General features: G+C 43.4%; 1 protein-coding gene across 1 annotated transcript in view; it reads right to left on the bottom strand.

Annotated features, from left to right (window-relative positions):
- The window catches only part of PDZD2 (PDZ domain containing 2), a 203,100-nt gene that overhangs the window by 13,391 nt on the left and 167,196 nt on the right, over positions 1–22,513 (bottom strand). Inside the window, exons 11-22 of the mRNA XM_074812704.1 lie at positions 20,723–20,837; positions 18,943–19,016; positions 18,554–18,779; positions 17,408–17,525; positions 15,045–15,177; positions 11,881–11,962; positions 10,801–10,904; positions 9,870–10,038; positions 7,915–8,705; positions 6,589–6,733; positions 1,045–4,651; positions 248–365 (exon numbers count right to left, since the gene is read on the bottom strand). Coding sequence (XP_074668805.1) covers positions 248–365; positions 1,045–4,651; positions 6,589–6,733; positions 7,915–8,705; positions 9,870–10,038; positions 10,801–10,904; positions 11,881–11,962; positions 15,045–15,177; positions 17,408–17,525; positions 18,554–18,779; positions 18,943–19,016; positions 20,723–20,837 — 5,682 coding nt within the window. The remainder of the gene's footprint in view (positions 1–247; positions 366–1,044; positions 4,652–6,588; positions 6,734–7,914; positions 8,706–9,869; positions 10,039–10,800; positions 10,905–11,880; positions 11,963–15,044; positions 15,178–17,407; positions 17,526–18,553; positions 18,780–18,942; positions 19,017–20,722; positions 20,838–22,513) is intronic.

The following is a 22,513-nucleotide window of genomic DNA, read 5'->3' as shown; positions in this document are numbered from 1 at the left end:
ACTTAAAATAGATCTATTTATTGGGGCTCAAAACTGCTTTTGCACTGGACAAACAATACCCTTTCTTATACAAAAGCCATTCAAATTTATTATGGGTTTATAGCAGGCATTCAAAAACCATCATTAGTAAAACTACCATCAACTATAACCTACCACAGGAGCTCTGAAACTGGAAAAGATTTTATCTGCCATTAACAAAACCCTTAAAAATTCTGCCTATAAGGTAGGTTTATCTTCTGGTTTTTACCTTTACTTGTGCTTTGGCTTCTTGGAGCATAGCAGCTATGTCACATTTTGGTACTACTGCTGACAAAACAGATTGCAGTTTTTGCTGGTCCAGGCTTGAGATGAGCAGCTGATCCAAGCTAAAATGAACAGAAAAATATAAAAGACAGCTTTATATTTCTAGACTGTGTAGAGATATGTTTCAGGTATACAATGTAGGTTGCATTAAGATAAACGATAAAGGACCAGCTCATCAACAAGCAGAAATCTTGAAAGCAGGTAAGTAGCAACGTATGCTGGGAGAAGGGGAGGGGCAGAAAAGAAAATTTAAAAATAACTGAAAATCAGTCCCTGTTCCGTTCCCCTCCTCCTTCTCCAATGGTTTTAGCAACAGACATTAACAAAAACAAGGAGACAGCTACATCTGAATACTGCTTCTGGCAGGACAACAAGCTCGTTTGTCACTGCATGTTGTGCTGGCAGCCAGCGCTGCACAGCCTCCCCTCCACAGCAGCTGCTGCGTCATAACATAGACAAAAACTGACCAAAACCAGCTAGATGGGACGCAGAAACAGAGCCCGGCCCTGCCAGGATAAAGTGTTTCACCCTGTGCTGAAGCGTGGCCATCACCAGACAACAGCATGGTGGCTCCAAGCAACCAAAAGCATGAAGAACAGCACCCTGAATAATGAGGGGAATGGGGGCTGGGGCCAAAGCTGAAATGCATTTTGGGGTAGATCTGTGGCAATGGAGAAGCTTCGCCTTGGGAGTGGCTTGTGGGGATAAAAACAAAACAGTAGTAGCAAAGCTGACACCAACCTGATGGACCAGCTGTTCTCTGCGCGCTCCCCATCCGGAGAGCTGACACGGGGCACGTCATCATCTGAGGCAGACCCTGGTGTCCCTGAGCCGCTGTCCCGAGGGCTGCTGGCACCCATTCCTACCCCACCCGCCTCAGCGGGGCCGCAGCGGGCTGCTGGGGTTGCATCACTCTGGGCGGGCACGCCGAGGTCTCTGCGGGGTGTGATTTCCAGCTCTGTCTTGAAGCAGGCAGGCTGTGGTGGCCCTGAGAAGCCCTCTCCACACAGCTTGTCCAGGTCGGGCATGCTGAGGGCCCTCAGCTCCCGCAGCCTGGAGCGGGACAGCGGCGGTCGCCCCAGACCCCGGCTCCGGCGTGCCTGTGAGGCCTGGGGGGGAAAGGCGGCTGCGTCTGCCCCAGCACCGCCCTCCTCGCTCCTCTGGGGCTTTCCTTCCTCCTTGCCACCCGCCGCCACACGCATGGGCTCTGTGCTGGTGGGAGACTTGGCCATGGCGTTGGCTGGGCTCGGGCTGCCACCGTAGGAGCTCAAGCTGCGCCGCAAGGCCCGCGGCGTTTCGGCGGGGGTGGCTGAAGTGGCCATTCCACCACATGATCTTCTGGCAATGGGGGACCTCACAGCTGAGTGTATAACGATGGGCTTCACAATGGGCCGGTCAAAATTCGCCAGATTTTCAAACGATTTGATCCTCTGTTTGACGGAGAAGGATGAGGTAGGTTCATGTGGCCAGTTCAGCTCATAGTAGTAGTAATTCCTCCTGAAGCTCCTCAGCTTATCGGTGGTGGGGCAGCTAATGTCACTGGCTGAGGGGGATGTGTCACAGACCCTCTGGACGCTTTTGGAGGCATATGCCTGTTCCTTCCCACTCTGGCCATTTGGCAGATTCAGATGGACCGTCTTCAACATCCCTGTTGCTGCCTGGGGGCATTTCTCCTGTGCAGCATGGCCCTGGGGGCCTTGCACAGGATGAACCTCTGCAACATGGCAGTCCTCCCTCAAGTGACCTGATAACTGGGCTGGCATGGAGTAAGTCCTCGTCACAGGCTTTGACAACCCATAGAGATTTCTGTCTCCGGCAGTATACACTTTCGAGAAATACTGCATGGTCCCCACCTCCTCAGTCAGCTGAGGCACTTCTGTGTTCGCCTCTTCTGTTTTCTCCAGCAATGACAGCTGCAAAAACGATGCTGGTGAGGAAGAGGTAGAGGAGGATGAGGAAGAGGATGATGATGAGGAAAGCTTCACCTCAATGAAAGTGCGCTGGATCTCCTGCCCTTCCAGCTGCTCCTGCTGAACTGAGGGGGACCTTGATGAAGAAGAGCCTCCAGCAGATGGTCCTGCGTTTTGCAGATCTAATTGCCTAAGGTCATCTGCACTATAGATGCTCTTGATTGCATTCAGGCCTGTTCCAGGGTTCTCAGTCTTCCCTTTCACATATTCAGCTTTCGGTATCCCCTGAGGAGATGATGTGACTTTGGACTGACTGTCTCTGGCTCTGAAATCATCCACCTTAGCACCCTTACCCTGACACAGTGCAGGCTGCATGGAAACTTGCTTTTCTTTTGGCTTTCCCCATGCCTGCTGCAGGTCTGTTAGCTCCCCACAGCCACATTTCATTTCACCGCTTGCTGTTGGGCTGCCAGTGCCATTCAGGACAGGCAAAAGTGAATCTTCAGATATGACCAAAGATGGTTTATTTTCTAGCTCTGACTTCAGAGTCCTTGAGGCTGTGGAAATGCTCTTGCCAGGATCTGAGTTTGTAGGTGAATTACGGGACAAAGGTGTTTTCTTCCCCAAGAGTTTGGGGGACAGCTGTGGGGAAACAGAAGCCCTTTTCTGATCAGCCCCACTGACTTTGGTAGGATTAATACCAGAAGAATCCAAATTCACCTTTGCTTTGCTTTTGATGGTGAACCCTTTTAGCTTTGGTCCTGCTTTCGCCTTCTGATTATTTAAAAGGGTGTCCATTATACTTTTTTGTGCCATTCCCTTAGACTCCTGACAAGATTTTTTCTGTGAGGATGGGCTGTGTGGTACTGCAGCTCCTTTGCAGTGATTTGTGCCTGAGCTTTGGACTTTTCCATTTGAAGTCCTTCCTGAAGTCACAGAGTTAATTTTCTCATTTTTCCCTGGCAAGTCATGAGTTGTATTAGCCTTTGGATCTTTAGATCTAGTGGGAAAGGGAGACCTGAGTGATATTGCTCTTGATGACAATGCATTCATATGATTGCTGTCTGTTTTAGACAAGTTGGACAAACTGTTGGTTTCTTTCTTTACTAAGCAATAACTAACAGCATGACTACAGTCATCAGCCACTGTTTCGCTTTCAGATTTGGATCTCTGCTCATAACATCCTTCTTTCTCAAGCAAGTTGTTCTCCAAGCCACTAACATTTCTAGCAGAGCAAAAGCTTATCTTTTTGCAGTGCAGAGACCCTTCCTCTCCAGTGGATTCACAGCATTTCATATGTCCATTACTGTTCCCCAAACCCATCTGTTCTTCTGTACTTAAGGCACCATTGTTACAGAAAGAGTAAACTTCAGGGATACTGACTGAGTTCTTTAGGATGTCTTTTTCTGGCAGGAAAACTGAGGAAGGAGAACACAAAGATGCAGAGGACACATCTGAACACTGTGAGGGACATGAAGTGGGACCACTGTGATCCTCCAAGCCTAGTTTGTTGATGCTTGTCTCCAGTGACCCACACATTGCACAGCCCTCAGTTTGCAAAACTTTGCCGCCGTAAGGGTGCAGTGGGGACAGAGAGGATGAGCTTGTTGCAGATGCGAGATGCTGTTCCTGTGTGGGCTTTTGCAGCTCATCGTTCATGCAACAAATCTCAATTTGCTCTTCATCTGACTCCATTACAGTACAGACTGCAGGGGCACTAGCAGCGGCGCTGGGCGCAAGCAACATCTCATTAGCACTATCTAAGGTTTCTGTGACAGACTCTGCATCCGAGTGAGAATCCTCCGCAGCCCCATACATAGACTTTGGAAACGGGTCACTTCTCTCACCTTCCAGAGAGTTTGCTGCAGGCAACTCATCCTCATTTAAACTGCTAAAATTCCTGGAATAGTTATTTAAAGAGTTTTTATTCACAGTAAAAAGTTTGCCTGTGTTAATGGAATCCAACACAGACAGCCCCAAAACCCCTTGTGCATTAGCTCCACAATTCACAGTTTTTTCCAGCATCTCCTCCTTGGCTGCTTGTGGCTCAGAACCAGGACAGCCTTCGTCAGTCCCACAGCAGCACATCGTGGTGTACTCATCTCGGAGGGGGCTTTCGGCTCGCGACAAGGTGCGCGAAGCCCTGCTTTCGGGAGCACCCATCTGGCTGAGCAAGTCATCGATATCGGTGACGGGGATGGCAGCGCAGTCCTCGGCACGGCTGCTTTTCACGGTACCCCTTTGCAGGTCTTTGCTCGTGGCATCAGGTGGCAGTGTTGTTCTCTCCACCGCACAGCCGCCACCAGCATTTTGCAAACCTGCTCCTTCTTGCTTCCCAGCACTCGCTTCTTCCCCAGTTGCAAGGATGCTGTTGACATCGGCCTGACTGTGACCGTCTACCCCTGGAGACAGGATGACGTTTGTAAATCTGCTGACAGCTGTATCATGATAAAAACAAAACAAAAAAAAAAAGCAAAAGCCTGTCAGATATAGGAAGTCATATACAAAACTCCAGGTTTTATTACAGAAATAGACACCCACATAGTCAGACTACATGTTTTCCTTTTGCTCTGCACTCCTCCTCTTCTGTAATGATGTTTACAACAACTCAAATTAATCATAACCCTGTGTATCTGAGTAGCACACAGGAGGGAGCAATCCACTTATCCAAGGTAAGTAGTCATGATCAGTTTAATTCTCATCTTTGAAATTTCAGCAGTCAAGCAGCCAACTATCAAAGTGTCAGTGTGCAGTAAGTCAGGCTGAGCAGTACAGCTTCCCATTACTTGTTTGATCGAAGATGTCTCCAACAGATTGCAGAGAGTGCACAAAGCCCTGGCATGGCAAACAAAGGTGAACAGATAACACAGTGACGAGCTGTGCATAAATAACTTGACTCTGATCCTCCCGGCACTTCTGCAGGTGTTCAATGTGACATGCATGGGTGATGTTGTACAAGCATTAAGCATATGGGCTTTACAGGATTTCTAGCACAGACCTTTCCTTGCTTCCAATACATTTTTAACCCGCTCTTGGCCAACACACTGAGCTCCCTGTTGCCTTTCTACACTGTTTCTGGGACACCCATCCCCATTCAAGCTGCCTTCCAGTGGCCAGTTACTACCAGATGAGACCCAGAAAGTGCCTGGAGAAGGAGGGGTATATTCACAGAGTCAGTATCCTTTCCTGCTCATTCAAACGCACCAGTACATCTCTCTAATCCTTGCACAAACCTGTGGGATTATCCACACCCATGTTAAGAAGTGCAGATTCATCCTGGAGTCAACAAAGGGGAAGACATCTCAGAAGAGCAATTTGAAGCAGCCAGGTTACAATTTGAAGCACTGCCCTGCTTCAGCGTGCTGGACCAAACACTGAAGAGGCCCTCTTTGCCAGTGGGGCAGGATGAGGGGAAGGGTAAAGCAGAAGAGTTACCTGATACAAGTGCCAATGTACCCCTACCCCAATGCTATTAGTTTGCAAAAGCCACAGCAATCTAAGGAAACAAGAACAGGACTCTGTCAAGCCAGGAATGCCTTAAAGAACAACTGGAACTGAAGCATCTGGAAGCACTTTAGGCTCCCAGGTATTAATAGGTACATGAAGAAGATCATAAGCTAAAATGAAGCAAAATATTATGTTCTTCCTGAATTTGAAAAGTATGCTTTTCTTTTTCAAACACTCATTTCCACACCACATAATTTGTACAGTCTGTGGGGATGGATATATTGCTGTAGCAGCATAAATCAGCCCTGAGCAGAAACTAAGGAAGTATCAAATATTTCAATTCAAACCAGAAAACTTCTTATAAGAAACATGCAAATAAACATTTTGATAAGATTCTAGTTTTCTTGGGTTTTCTATTTCATGTTTCTGCACATTAGAGAATTCTGACCCACGAAAGGGAAAGAAAGAAAGGAGGCTTTTATTACCTTATTCTACATTCATAAAACATTACTTAAACTTCAGATTTAAGAGAGACAGATGTCATTATAAAAGGTCAATATATTTATTGAACAGGCACGGCAGTAAGCCAGGTTGTCAGGACAGTGTGGCTGCCAAGTTAGCTCCAGGTCTGCACTCAGACCTCTGCAAATCTTGGCAGGAGAGACATACTGTAAGTATGGGACGTACTATAAACTTCACACAAGAGGTTTGCTCCTCTCATCGTGGTGCTAGGGCAGACCCTGAAACCTGGTTTGGTGACGAAATGCTTTGCCTGGCTCACCAATGCAGGCACCATGTACCCCCCCTGTTTTATCTCTGAATTGATGTGGGAAGCCAGGGCAGCAGAAGATCAGACCCAGCTGATCCAAGAGAATTTTCTTCACTGGTACTCAGAATAAATGGTACAATAGCAAAGCTACTCTCTCACCTGATGCTGCTTTCTGGATCTCCAGGGTTACGGATGTGGGAAGACACTGCATAAGCAAGCAGATTTCCTCGTACGTCATCTTACTGACTGGGATACTGTTGATGGTGGTAATCTCATCTCCTACAGCCATCTTGCCCATTGATCCCTGAGGCAATGACAGATTCAAGGAAATTACAAATACACATCAGAAGCCCTGCTACAGGGGTAAAAATTGCAGGGAAGCGTTTAATGGCTTATGAGCAATTCCCTATTTCACATCACTGCAGAGCACAGGTACCACTGCTGTCAGTTTGCCAAAACATAAATAAAAAGCAGACTGCTTTTGCCAGGAGAGGAATTAATGACCAATCTCAAACAGGAAGGTCAAAAGAGCTGCTGGTTTCTCTGAGAGATCAGTATTGGGATGGAGGACATAGCCCTCTTCATTTAAATGAATTGAGATAGATCAGCCCTACCTTCTTCAGGACTGGAACACTGTCTATCATTTTTGTATTTCATGTATGAATTATATTCCTGGTCATAACTTCCCACTGGGCCAATGAGACTCTGTTAATTAACTAAACTGGGCAGGGCCTGACCTCTTAAGGTAAAAGCCTAAGTATGTTTCTAAACACTGCACAGTAAGTCAGAGAAAAAGGCAGGAACAGAACCCAAATCCCCAGCTCTCACAGCCCAATTCAAACTGCTGCAACACATCCCCTCTTACCCTAGTGGTCACTAACTAGAATAAAAATGCTACATTCAGATTTGTACACCAGAGTATCCTCCTTCCTCTTTCTGCACTTTTGCGTCTAGGTCAGCAATTCCACATCCAGCATGAAGTATCCACACTAGTATGTGCACGTGTTACTGGTGCTATTACGGCACTTGGCAAACCTGGCCAGTGTCTAAGGTGTCCTGGTAGCTGATTTGTGTAATACAGGAATACGTGCATATAGAGTAATAGAGCGTAATAAACATTTTTACCACCAGTATTTACTTAATTTGTCTTTGCCCCTGATAAAAGGAAAGGAAACAAAAGAATAGTATTCCTTCAAAACTGTGACTGTGAGTGGGTCAAGTCCATCTCAGTAGATCTGCCTCTTGACTTTCTTAATTTTGAATCAGCCAGACTGCACTTCTGGGTCAGAAACACTTAATTTAACAGCAGTTTCAGAACAATATGGAATGAGATGTTTTGCCCAACAGAGACAAACATCTCCCTTGCACTTACTCTCAACAGATCACTTGCTTAATAATAACAACAACCACAACCACCACCACCACCACCCCCCCTTGCAAAGTGAAAGCAAATCACAACAAGGCAACCAAAATGAAAAAAATTACCATTTCTGCTGCTCCACCTGGCCGCAGCCCTGTGACAACAACCTTTAAGGGCATAGCCTGGATTTCCAAATCCAGGCCGAATGACTCGTGCTCATTGCGAACCAGAGTAACTATTTCACCCTGGCCCTGCCCGGTCCCGTCGAGTGCTTCACACTTCTTGCTGTGAGGGAGCATCCTCGCAACAGGCTTATTATAAGAGCCATGCTCGTCTGTCCTCTGTCTCTGAAGGCTTCGGCACTCAGTGCTCATCATGCTTTTCACTCTTGTGACTGCTCTGTGCTCAAGTTTTGGTGATCTCTTAGATTCAAGTTGTGCTTCCCGGAGCTCCTTCAAACTCAGGCTGCCAAGACGAACTTCAGGCACACTTGAGTAGTCAAATGCTATGATGGGGAAGAAAGGAGAGTCAATTTGCTCCAGCGTGCTGTCTGCAGACTCCACAGAGTTGCTAAAAACAGGGGAAGATGTCTCTGTGCCACTATATCTAGGTGACTCGCTGTCCTGGCTCTCATCATCGATTTCTACAGATGAGGTTGAAATAACAATGCCAGTGTCCTCCTGGCTTTTGGCCCTCTGGCTTCTTTGCAAGTGGGAACTTTCGTCATCATCACTAACATCACCATCGTAGAAAACTACCCTTCTCTGTCGATGAAAGGGGCTGCGGGCAGATTTGGGGCTGTCGCTGAGGATGCCAGGTCGGACAGACTCCACATGCTTGTTGTGAAGGCCAGACGATCTCCCACTAGTTGGAGAAGCCAGACCATTTACTTTTGCCACTCCTGCTTCTCTAGCAGCTAGAAAAAAAAAGTTACACTTTAACTGCATTTATAGATGATTTTTAATACCATGCATCTGACTGCAGCAGAGTACATGTGGCTCTGTTTGCAGGGGAAGCTAAACCTCTCCTCACAAAGCAAAAAGCAGTTTTTTCACGTCCTCCCTCTAACTACCGTAAATAGCAAGGGGGGACAGCAGATAGCTCTACAATTTATGGGTAATTCTCAGAATCAGTTAATGGCACATCTGGTTCTATTTTCTGTTGATTTCTAAATTATGACTATGACCCAAAGAAGAAAGGGATGCAAACTCACATTTGTATTTTACTTTAAACAACAGAATATCTTTCATATTTTGCTTAAATTATGCTCCGGACTGCCTGCATCAACTTAGAGAGAGTAAAAAGTGCTTTGCTGAACAAAGACACAAGCACACGACAATCAGTTTCAAATTATAGACCAATAAACCCAAGAACCCTTTCCACATCATTCTCAGAAAGAACTGCATCTTATTTTGTAGAAAGTGGGGTTTTTCTGTTTTGCTTTGTTTTGTGGGTATTTTAATATGTAAAAATGCTTTTAAGCATTAAATAATGAATTTCCAGAGAAAAATAACCTATAGACAAAGATATTACTTAAGAAGCATAGGAAAGGGAGAACAAATGTAATATCCTTTGAATCTGAGATCAGGTGCATGTCAGAAAGGAAATGTAAGACATTTTCAGTCAATTACTACAGGGAGAAAGACACATATGCAAAATATCTGATATCAAATTGAACATTTGATTGTTTTTACACTGCTATATGTGACATTTTGAAATTATGTATTTGAGATAGCTATGAACACTTTCATTTAAATGTAATCAATCAGATGATCACCAGTCATTTGAAAAAAAACTTGCAGTGCTGTCAATCTACTTTCAGCCAAATCAATCAAATAAAGTCATTTTCACATAATCAGAGCAGCAATTTGCACAAAATACCATGGAAACAGACATTTATGTGCATTGTTTTAAGACCCTTCCATTCTCCAGAATTTCATATGATCAGCACGGGCTTGCACTACACTGCCCAGCATTTCTTACCAGCACAGGAATCACTGTAGCTCTCTTGTAAAGCAAACCAGTGCTCAGTGACTCTCCCCCCATTAGTCAAATGACCAGACACACTTCTGTTGCTTACTCAGGTTGCCAGGAAGAAGAGAGCCATCATCCAACAAACTGTTTCTGTTCTTCTGACGGAGCAGTTCTTCGTCGCAGGAGCCAGTTACAGCATCAGAAAAGGGGAGCTGGCTTGTACCGTCATGCGAGAAGTACTGGGAAAGCTCTGCCTCGGAGCTTACAGATCCCTGCTGAAAAGAAGTGAGCCTGGTGACCAGCCATCATTGATGCTTAAAGCCCCTGCCTGCACACAAGCACCACAAACTCCACTCACATTGCCATGTCAATAACGGAAGTTTAAAGCCAATTTTTAAAATAGAGGACTTGTCAGTATATTGAGAGCCAAACTGTCAAACTTGGATGGTTGAAATGCTGCACATCAATATATTTTTGGACAGTATAATAAATAAAAAAAGATTCCAAATCCCACTCCTTTGCAGATGTGGTTCAATGCAGAAACAAGGGATGAAACTATTCACTTTGTGTAATTCCCTTTATACACCTTCTGCGCTGAGAGAAGGGAAGGGTTTATACCTCTGGACAGAGCTGGTATGGCTTCTTTGGCTTTCCCAGGAAAACCAGAGACTTCTCCAGTGCAATGACTATATAGAGAGACCAAGCACTCAGCCTTCTACCCACAGGCTCAGGACTCTTCACAGCTGTCCCTGCCTCCCACAGAGCAGGGATGCCTTCGAAGGGGCAGGAGGTGGGAGCCCACAGCTTTCTCCACCATGCTCTGCACATCACTCCCAAAGGCTACAGCCACACAGATGAACAGGAGCTTGCTGCTGTCATGACTTAAATGTGTGACGTAACAAACAAACCTTTTTATGGAGCCCATATGACAGGGAAGGGGCATAGGGGTTTGGTTTTGAACTCTTTGATCAAGTAAGAGCTTCAGTAAAAGCTGAATTTGAAGCAGATGCTGTTTTTATTGTATCTAATCCTTTTACCCGGCTTGCTGGCTCCAGGAAGCGTTTCATAGTCCAGCTGAGGGAAGATGAGGTTTCTCCTTGTTTGGCCTTCACACTAGGAGATGGACTTTTTTGTACAGCGCCTGTTAAACACAGCTTAGTTAGATGCCAAAAATTCAAGTTGTGGTCCATATATCCAAAGAAGCTCCTCATTCACCTTTTGAGCTGGAGGCTGCATTTAATCCCACTTATTTATTATCTGAATTGCTTTCCTAAAGTGAGATTTAATTAACATTTCACAAACTTTCCCTCTGATCAGGCAAAACATTATCACAGAGACACATTATGCCAGCCAAGCCCAGGACAGAGCTATGAAAAAGACATGAGCAGGAGATGGTCTTCATCACTCACTGGAGCATGCTGCTGACTAGGTGCAACATTGAAAGACAAAGTAGCAGCCACTGGCAAGGTCTATTTCAAAAAGGGTCTTAGCTGACACAGATATAAAAATGGTAATTACAAATTTGACACTTCTGTCTGAAAATCACCTTACTAGTCACTCTGCCATTGCCAAGAGTTTGCCTTCATCTGTAACATTTTAGGAATTGCTAAATCTGGAGTTCAAAAACATCAGACAAATGCCAGAGCATACATTTTGCCAAGATCCCAAAGATTAAAAAGGAGTTAAAACATATAATCCAGTATGCAATATCTAGACTTTTTCAAATGGATGCAATAATACTTTATCTTTCCCCCCGCCCCTCATCTATATGGGTAAGTGTACACAGATGAAGTCAATTCCTCCCGTCCTTTCCCTACTGGGACGCTGTGCTTCCCATTCTTCTTGAAGAGAGGATACAGCAACCACCCCTTGGCAACCCTACTTACAGATCATGGCAGCCCAGCGAAACAAAGCAAGTAACAAGAGCTATGGAGTTGATCCATCTGAACTGGATGTTTTTGATAAAATTTCTGCAGTGGACAGAGTAATTACACTCCCTAAACTGCTCTTCTGTTCTGAGGGCATTCAAAATACAGATGTTGGGGAACCCAAGAGCATGTCGTTAAACAGTCCTGCATCTGGAAAAGGACACATATTAGGAAAGAACATGCTGCTACCTGTGATGTGAGAGGAGCTGGCATCCTTGCTCTCTCGGTGGGTAGTACGTGCAATTGCTTCATCCATCTCCTGCTCAGAAACCTGAAGCCAAGTGGAAGACAAGAATCAAACTGGGTAGATGAAATGAAGAAGAAAGTCTGACCACTCATCACTAGAAATATATAATTCATTTCAGATATGCTACTATTTTTAAAGATGCAGTAAAGAAGACCTAGTTGAGAGCTCCTAAGTCCTGGTCCCCTGATTCAGACTCTCTCCAGTACACTCTCCTGCAGAAACTGGGAGACAGAAGCCTGCCGACTTCATGAAGACCATGTCCAAGTGCCACATTATGCAAACAAATAAAACAGCACTAGACTTAAAATCAAATGAAGCCATTTCAGCACAATTTAAACTCAATTAAATGCTGTACATTGATTTATTGAGAAAATATTACTTTAAAATAGACAAAGACCGCTTTGTACAAGCACACATCAGCAACAGAAGATATTCTACACTTAACCTACCGGAAGAATACCAGACTTCCTGAGATATTAACTGTCTTTTTAATTTTCATTTCTCCTTGCTTTTAAAGAGAAAACCTAAATCTGTAATTGGTAATTAATGTTTCTCTGGTTTAAGAATAAATACTGGTTTACCATATTTGCTAATTTTGTCCTGAATTACTGCCTTGCACTTAATTTTTATTACTGGAAAACTCCATATAATTTTATAACAGGAACAACTAGTCTGCAGAAATATATATTTAAAAACAGAAAGCAAGTTAATTCTGTCAAAAATAATTTCTATGCACATTGCTTTACATGAATTAAAATTCAGCATAAATAGAGACTAGAAACTTGAATCTTTCTGAACCATAAAGATTTGAAAGATTCCTAAGCAAACTCAGCAGTTTAAACATAGTTTAAATGCCACATTCACTCAGAATAACAAGAAGAAAGAAAATTTTGTGGTATTTCTCTTGGAAGTACTTGAAAACACCGAACTGAACATATTCAGCAACAAAATGTACTGTGGACCTTTTGTGTCATAAAACAAGACATTAAGTATAAAAGTGTCCAAAACAACATAAGCTTTTGTAGAAATACATCTCTGTTTTCAGTCTGTGGCATGACCTAACAGCAAACCAAAAGCCTCCAGGCTCCTGGGGCACATGGAATTCCTACAGGACATGGCCCAAGCCCTGAGAGTGTGCTCCAGGACCTTTACACAAACCTTTGAGTACAAGATGTCCCAAGAGTAAAACTAGGTGCTGGGCAGACTGCAGTATTTGTTTAAAGCTAACCAAAAATCCACACTTCTGCAAGCCCTGCCAATTCTGATTTTTAGCATCCTCTACTCCTCCAGCAGATCAAACTGGAGAGGGACAAGCTAATTCCTAACTACAGTCTGCAGGCTGGGGTGTTAATAAAATAAAATTAAAATTAAAATTAAAATTAAAATTAAAATTAAAATTAAAATTAAAAATAAAAATAAAATAAAAATAAAATAAAAATAAAATAAAAATAAAATAAAAATAAAATAAAAATAAAATAAAAATAAAATAAAAATAAAATAAAATAAAATAAAATAAAATAAAATAAAATAAAATAAAATAAAATAAAATAAAATAAAATAAAATAAAATAAAATAAAATAAAATAAAATAAAATCCCCCTTCTGTAGATCTCCCAGTCCTGTCAGAAAAAGGGTGACAGTGACCTAACAATAAATATGGGGCCCCATATGGACACTCCTTCATAGATCCAGCTATGAGGGAGTGTGGACTCAATACTGCCTGGAGGAGAGATGCTTTAGGGTCTCTCCAGCTCAACTTTTAGTTTTTCTTAGCATTTCTTGGCAAAGGATTTGTTGTCATTTTAAATATCACTTACGGAAAACTGTAATAGGAGCCACTTGATAGTTTCCCTCTGTTACCGAGTAATAGCAAGCAATTAGCTTAACTCAGTTCATCTTCTCAGCAGATACCTGGTTAGGTCACTCATCAGCTTTCAAGACACCACCACAGCAAGATGAAGGATGGAAGAAAGAGGGCAGGCTCCACTCCATGGAGCTTTTATTTCATGCTACTTACAGACTCTCCAAAAAGTCTATAAGCCTTAATAACACAATCAAATCGAACCATTGTGCTGGTTCAGCACCGCATACAGACTCCCTAGAAATACTGTTATCTTAGGCTATAAGCCCAATTCTTACCCCCTTCCATGCTTACCTTTAACTAACAGAACCACAACCTCTTTCTTATAAGCAGCACAAGGCCTTGCAGCAATGATAATAAACTCTGGGCAGCAGACCCCCATTTGTCTATTGTCTGTATATTTGATTTAGCAGAAAATACACAATTAATTATAAAATAAGAAACCTGAGTTCTCCTAGATATGGATTTATTAAGGTCTCCATTTGTAGTTACAAGTTCAAAAGTCAGAGCTCTTTGGACCCACTAATGCAAATATTTTTACAGCTTCATTCCTGTTTAAACAGGAAGGTTTTGAACGCTCATGAAATTCTTTGAAATATTGAAATAAAAGAAGTTGTTATTCCCTATAGCTTGGTTAAAAGGCTTTTATCTTCTATCATCAATTTTTTAAAATTGCTTGAAAATACTCACTTTATGAACAGAGCCTTATTTCTAAATTGCCCATGCACAGATTTCACAGTAGCAGTACATTCCAGATTCTCATGTTTTAGTTCCTGAAGGAAAACTTTGATCTTTGGACAGATTTTACTTCTTAAAAAACAGGATTCCTACTACTTTATTAGAGTTGATCAGTTCATTCTGTTGATATTTATATTCCTGGCCCTAAATTACATTCTACTCAAAGACAAACTAACTGCAAAATAACTTTTAGAAGGAAGAGGACTTGTGCCATATTTGTGTTGCCACTTGGTTCAAGTACCGAGAAAAATGGGAACACTTCACTCTAGTAGTTCCAGGAAAATTGCATTTGATCAGTGGGTGACTAAGTGAAAAGCAGCAGGGACAGTCCAGCATTGCTACGACTTACAAAACTGGAAGGCACCACTACAATCCTGACTCCTTGCACAACCACATGCCATAGAGAGAAAAATCCAACATTCTTCATTTGCTGCTTTCCTGACAACAGGACTCAAATTACAGCGCCAGATGAAAACAACGCAGATACACTAACACATTTTCTCCTCACCTTTGGATTAGGATGCCGACTAATGATTAGGCTGACTGGACCTGGACCACATTCGCTCAGGATGGCGTAGGCTTCACTTAATGCTGCATGACGCAGACTCACCGAATCTGCCTCCAAGATCTGGTCACCCCGACTGCAGAGAGACATAAAGCCAGCTAATCATAACCACCTTTTACAAAAACATTTGTGCTTTCAACTGACGGCCAAGCTTTTTCAAAGATACAAGTGTCTGGAAAAGGTCTGGCTTGAAAAGAAGCCAGTCTTGCTCTTGCTCCCAGTGACGTGAACACTTTAAGTCCTGTTGACTTCAGGAGGGAGGTCCAGAGATCCCTTCTGCACTTACCGTCAGTGCTACAAGCCCTATTAAATCAAGAGAGAAAATTGGCTGCATTTGGACCAGGGTGAAAGCAAACTTAATTCCATCTCTGCATTCAGATACTTGTTGAGCACAGAAGAGGAACTATTAGATTCAGATGGGCTGTTCCTTCCCATCATATTGAATTACTTAACACAAACACTGATAAGAAATTCATGATTTAGATATGAGTTTATTAAATGACTCCAGGAAAAAATTGAGCATGATAAGCCTCTATTTGCTTCAAATTAACATACAGAACCCATTAAAAAAAAAAACCAAAACCAAAAAAACCAAAACAACCCTCTTCTGAAAGGAAAGCACAGACTGTTTAGTTTTGTTTTCCCAATTTCTTAGCTCTTGGTCATGGTGCTCAGACATCTGGAACTATTCAAAAGAAAAGATCATCAACTAGGGATATCATTAAAGCATTCTCCATAATTACTAAAGCATTTGCTTTAAATAGACACTCTCAAATAATCTACTACTGCTGATTTATGTTGGGCTACTTGTGACAATAGAAATGAGTTTGCACTGTGAGTCCACACACCAAAGGCAAAATGGCAATTGCACATGGCAGCCTTCAGTAACCTGTACTCCTGGTATAGGCTCAGGAAAGCAAAGCATTGACCATTGGCTGTGTAATCATGCTGCTGCTCTGCCCATCTTTTAGATTTACACAGCTATTAGAAACTACAGAAGTGGAGTCACTTACACAGGCGCATGATTGAGAGGGAGAGCTCAGATATGGAGGAGCTGGATTCAAAACTCTCCTGGTATTGCAAAGCCAGTATTTGATTAATGAAGTTTTCCAAAAATCAAAACCATCCTCTAAGTTTTGGCTTATGGAGCCATAAACCACTGTTGGGACAACAGAAGCAATGTCTCAAAGAAGCAAGCTAGAAATCTGGGAAGCATGCCTGGATAGAATCAATCACTTAAACCTAATAAATGATACAGCTGTTACATACAGACACAACCAGCACAGCAATCTTTTCCAAAGAGGCTTACAAGAAAGCAAGTTCGCAGTAAATACCGTCTCCTATGAACATTTCTGTTTGGTAGGAACTTCCAAGGGTTTTGGCAGGGACGTCACCATAAAATTATCTTCTTCCCTTATTGCAAAAAATCAGATTGCTCTATCACAATTTTCCTCGTGAGCAAGGAAACAGAAGGTACTCTCTACCCATGTGAAAGTAAGGTATTTGCTCAGCCTCTCTGCACCAGTGCTCATGCCACATGTTCAACGCAGATCACGCAGTCCCAGAGGGTCTTCAGCACAGCCTCCCCTCCCCAGTGATGCTTCCAGTGCCCACCAGCATTTTATGCAGGAACGCAGAAAGGTGGAATATTTTCTCCAATGGTTTTTAAAAATGAAGCCTCCAGGAAAGAAACAGCAAATAACTGTCTGCCACTTAATCCAACGTAAAGCACAAGGGAACCCTAAGAATGATTGCTTCTCTCTCTTATGGTTCCTTAAAGACATCCAAACTCCATGACAGAGTAAATGAGATGGGCAGATCAGCCCGCAGCAATCCTGCCAGACAGACAGTAAGGGCAGAAAAGTGCTGCTGCAGCCACAGGCACAGCCAGCTGCAAGAACATCTCCCCCAGATCTTTTTAAGAGTTTCAGGTGACTGAGCTTTTAGCAGAGCTCTGCAAATTTCCTCCCAATCTGGGTTCTCTGGCTGCAGCTCTGATAAAAAGACATGAGACTGCACTTCTTGCTGATTCCCTTTCTCAAAGGGTGCTATTAGGCTCAGCTTTCCATATAGAGAATTAAAAAAAAAAACAAAACCCAAACCTTAATGATCGTGATGCTTCCAGCACACAGAATAATGTTTCCTGGGCATTTAATACCACTTTGGAATGCCTTTATTGAAATGTTTTCTTTTTGGTGAAGTCTTAAGAATAAATCCCCTCCCTGCTACATCAACCAATTGGTGAAAACAAAGTCGCAATTGATTTTATTGTAAAACCACTCTGGCATGTTTCTGGTTTAACTAACCTTAATCTGCCATCCATTTTAGCCACCGATCCTGGGGCCAGGCTGTGAATGTATATCCCTGGAGAACTGTTTTCCAGCGTGAGACAACAGGCACCAATGCCGAGCCCAACCCCTGGCTCTGTGACAAACAAAGAAAAGTAGCAGATTGTAATCACACAGGACACACAAGTGTTTGTGTTCCCACATCCCATCTGAGAACAAGACTCATGTATTGTTTCAGGGCTGGCCTTAGGTGCAGTCAGTCAGGAAGCCAAGACCAACAGTGGAAGTCAGGATTGAAAATATCTGATCCTGACTGTTTTCTGAGATCCATCACTCCCAGCAAATTTTCTGTGTGCCGTGGGAACCGCCTGGAAATGTCGCACAAGGTCTGATCTGGTCCAAGGCACAAAGAAGTGGGGGCAGCAATCCAATAAAGATGTCACTTAAAATTATTGCAGAAAACGTGAGCACAGAAGACGCTGCCTACTGCACTGCTCTCTCTTGTTAAGTATCTGCATGGCATTCCTCAGCAAAGAGGCATGAAGAAAGGTGAGGGTTATCCCTGGTTCAGTGATCACCTCTTCACCTTTCCTTTCCTTGAGGTAACAGCATTCCTAAAATAGGAATTGCTGGACATCTTACCTTCTTGCTCCAAATTTTTCATCCAACCTTTAAAATCAGCATATTTTAAGCCTTTAAAATAGGCATATTTGTCCCACCACATATAGCATATGCTCTAAGTTTATCTGTTTATCTTGTGCAATTACTGATAATGAGAGCAAACCTTGGGCGGCGGTTCAAACAGCTCATCTGGGCAATTCTGAGCACTCTGTGTGGCCTTGCCTTTCCCAGGGCTGCCCTTCACAAAAAGGGCACAGCCATTTGGACTGCCAAGAGGCTGATTCATATTTTGCCCAGTATCTCACAGCCTCCCCCTTTCAGCAGCATGGGCATTGACTGCTACCCATAAGAGTCTGCTGACTCCGGAGCAGCAAAACATAGAAGGGGAAACTCTTCAGTTTTTGCATCAGAGGATGTCTTTCACCCCCATCCTGTGGTTCAAGATCAGATGGACATGGATAGGTGCCCTGGATATTAAAGTCTCTAGCCTATTCCCAAAAACTCCCCTAAAAATTCTCCAAGCCCATTTCAATAGACCGTCACCTTTATTGAGCGTCACATCCATGACGATTCTGTCCTTTGGGCCAGGTCCTTTGCGGCTGGAGGATGAACCATCTGCCTCGTCGGGGCCAGTGACCTGCATGCCACCACTAGTGCTGGAGCTGGGGGAGCTGGAGCGGCTCAGCAAGGTGGGAGTCACGCAGGGCGTGAGGCTCGGGCTGCGCAGGCGTGTGCGCACCGTCAGGGTCACCACACCTTTCTTGAGTTGCTGGAGAGACATCAGAGAACCCCAATAAGGTGACACGATACAGCAACATTTGCCAGTAAACCGGCATACAGTAGTTTGTGGCAGCAAAAGAATATAAGCCAAGGGTATGAAATGCACTGAAAAAAGAGGAGCATGAATCTCTTCCATGCTACATCCATGTTACCTTAAACCTCTGAATGGCCTCCTGATGGGTCAGTCCTTGTAGAGACTCTCCATTAACTTCTAGGATTTCGTCCCCTGGTAATTAGATACAAAAAATTAAGTCAGCAATATACAGACTACAGAGATGTAAAAGACCTTTCCTGTACATAAGGTGACCCACTACTATGAGGATTCCAGTTAAGTGCTCAGTAAAAAGCCTTTTACTGTTCTCAGTTTATTTTCACTGGTCCTAATGCCTTTACAAGTTAATAGTGATGAATTAGCAGAGTAAAGACTGTTCAGCAGAGATCCTTAACTTGGCATTTTCATACTAACAAACAAGCTGAAAACACTACGGATTTTAACTAAGTCTGAAAATAGATGCTCATAACATGAAGTCCAAAGGGAGTACAAAACTCTCTTTTTTGTGAGCATCAACAGGAGAAATGAGAATCTAAGTGAAACACTACAGCACATCACTCCAAAGCCTGTTCAGAGAAAACTAACCTTGCATCCATATGCAGAAAGTAAACGTGTCCTCTTACTAAATGCTTGCAAACGGAGAATTGTGTAGTCCAATAGCAAATGCCTTTCTCACCCCAGCGAATGGGTCCTGTCATATTTCTACCTGCTTCCAGGCTCTGGGTCCTACTACTTATAATCAGCTTGTTGATGTGCCGTCATTTTATTGAAAGGAGGGTCAGTATGATTCAGATCCACTTTCTGCAATTTTACTTGCATCTGTGCAAAATTAGATGGGATGATGTCATAAGCCAAGCCTAGCCCTCCTCTCGTTTCCTAGCCCCAGTTAAAAAAGAAACCCACAACAAACGACTATGCAAGCTCTGAATAGCCTGCAAAGGCTTGCTGGGTTTATGGGACAGCTGCTACTTATTGGCTTCCCATGGAGAGTGCACAACCTATGCTGCAGGGACGCAAGCTTCCCTCTGGCAGCAAGTGTGAGAGTTGGCACCACAAGCAGCCTCAAATACAAGTGTGGTGAGATGTAAAGAGGGAATGATGATACGAGAAGGAGAGAAGTAACACAGGAGCAGCTTGAGAGACGTAACACAGGAGCAGCTTTCTGTGGAAGGGAAGTAACACAACCCCTGCAGAAGAGTAGTAAACCTACACTCTAAACTCATGGTCACTTTTGTATTTTCAACAGTGCATAAGAGTCTGTCTGTCTGGCACAGCACTCGGACCAGAGTGTAAACACACACAGAGCACGCTGTATGTCCAGCTCAGAGATCAAGACCAGAAAAGTAGTAACAAAATCAGGATATATCTGCTTCTCTAACCAGCCTGGTGATCTTACTGCTAATCCCATCCTTCCTCTCTTCTTTCTCTGGTTATAACTCTTGTTGATTCATGTCAAAATCATACCAAGAGGTTTGAAGAGCACAAGGACCCAAAACAGCCTCTGCCAAGCCCTCTGTATAACCGCTCTTGGACAAGCATCTTTAAACCAGATCTTAGTTGAATAGATACATTTCACAGCTAACAATGACCCTCTCCAAGTGAAGAATTGCAGCTTATGGCTTGGGCAAATAAAGTTCACTGAAGAGGAAGGGGAAAAAAACCCCATCATGCTGTAGTTTCCCCTTCTCAATATGCAATATAATCAAGTTAACTGCTATGAATGATCTTCCCCAGGATGGACAAACAGGGTGTGTTACATCCTCCACAGCCCCTTGCTGATTGCCAGATGCTTAAATAAAGCTGTACTTGCATTTTTCTGTGGGACTGAAATAATATCCCACTGTGGCCCTTTATATGTAGTTGGATTTTCTCTACCATACCTTCTTTAAGCCTTCCATCAGCAGCCGCTGCTCCATTTGGGAATATAGTCTTCACAAAAATCCCCATGCGTCCACGAGCAGAATCCTGACCTCCCACAATGCTGAATCCAAGACCCTACAGAAAAGGGAGGAGAAGAAACACAGCTGGCACCTTACTCTATTATCACCTGTGTGAGAAAGACTACTGATAACATAAAAGACAAAGGAAAGATGAAAACCTAAAAGCTTCTGATGAATTGCACTGCCATCTTATTCTCTGCTTGCATTTCCTCATTTACTTTTACACTAACATCAACTAATGTTACACTTAACCCAAAAAGTAGCAGCAGGCACCTTAAGCTGGAATAGCAAAAATGTTACTTTGAGATTACTTTTTTTTTTAAAACACTGAGCCAATGCTCTACGTTATCCTATTCCCATTTTAAAAACTGTAATATATTGCTTTCAAATTGACAGACACTAGATTCCCACTTCTGAGATCTATATCCAGAATTAACAGTAGTTTTCTCTGCTGTGACAGATCCTCCATTTCCTCAGGAAAAAGAAAAGTTTAAGAACATGACATAAGGTCAGTGCTGTAACATCAGGAATGTAGCTGGAAGGGGGCTGGCATGGGGGGGGGGGGGGGGGGATGCCATGCACATGTACATTTTAAATTATTCTGGAGACATGTACGACGTTATATTTAAATGAATCTAGATCAATACATTCCCCAGGGCTCCATCTGTTAGCTCTTGCCCCTGTGCTGCCCTGGCTGGCTGTGGGACCACCTTGAAAAGCTGATCAGGGAATAGGTGAGCACAGAACAAACCTCTACCCCTTCTGATGAGTTATTTCCCAGCCAAGTCACTTCCTTGATCCGTTCCCCCCATATTTCTCCTCTTGTCACTGCTGTACGTGTATTTTACAGAATAAAGAGAAAAGTCACTGACCAGGTGGACAAGGGAAGTGGAAAACTGTTGTGCTTCAGTGATCTGAAGCCATGATTATTATTAGCACCTCAGGCAGTGCTCTCCAGCTGAGGGATGCTGCCAGGGCAGGCACCAACACTGTGTTTACAACCCAATACAACAACCAACTCTTTTGTTTTACTCTGTGAATATAAAGCAGACTATCACAGTTATGAGCTACTAGTAATTTGATAAGACATTACTGATCTCTAGAAAGCAAAAGCATCCTAGCTCCCCCGTGCAACACAAAATAACTCAACTAACTGTTTACTGGGCAATTATCAATTGCAAAGCAACCTACAGAAAGCAGGAGCCTCCTGGCACTCCCCTGCATGGACACAGCAGTTCTCCCCACAGCTCTGTGGTGTGGGTTGGGAGAAATACAGCTGCAAAGCACAGCAGTTCCCACATTAGCTGCCCTTCCCGGAGAAGCGCTGCCACTCCATAACAGAAAAACACCCCTTGCAGATCTACCTACAGATGAAAAACCAAGGGTGAGCAACTTGGCTCACAGCCACCAACACGGCAACTCTGTGGAAATACTTTTCAGGTCCCAGATCTGCATAGAGATAATAAAGCAAATGTTACTGCACGAATTGTGAGCAGTGCAACCCCTAACAGAGGTGATCACTCAAAAGTTGGGTGGAAGGCACCCAAAAGGCAGCTGTTTGAGGAGGCTCATGATCACTAGAGTCTGCATGCTCTCAACTGCTTCCTAATGCCTTGGAGCTAACTGCAGAAAGGCAGGAGAAGGTTGCTTATCCCACAGGGAAAAATAATCTAATTCTTATGAGAAAAATAGGGTCAAAAAAGTAAGTACATGAAAAATGAAGAAATATTT

Source organism: Strix aluco, chromosome Z (assembly GCF_031877795.1).
Source record: "Strix aluco isolate bStrAlu1 chromosome Z, bStrAlu1.hap1, whole genome shotgun sequence".
In the NCBI taxonomy this organism is placed as follows: Eukaryota; Metazoa; Chordata; class Aves; order Strigiformes; family Strigidae; genus Strix; species Strix aluco.
The sequence above is the reverse complement of the archived record's forward strand: the minus strand, read 5'-3'. Positions and strand labels throughout refer to the sequence as shown.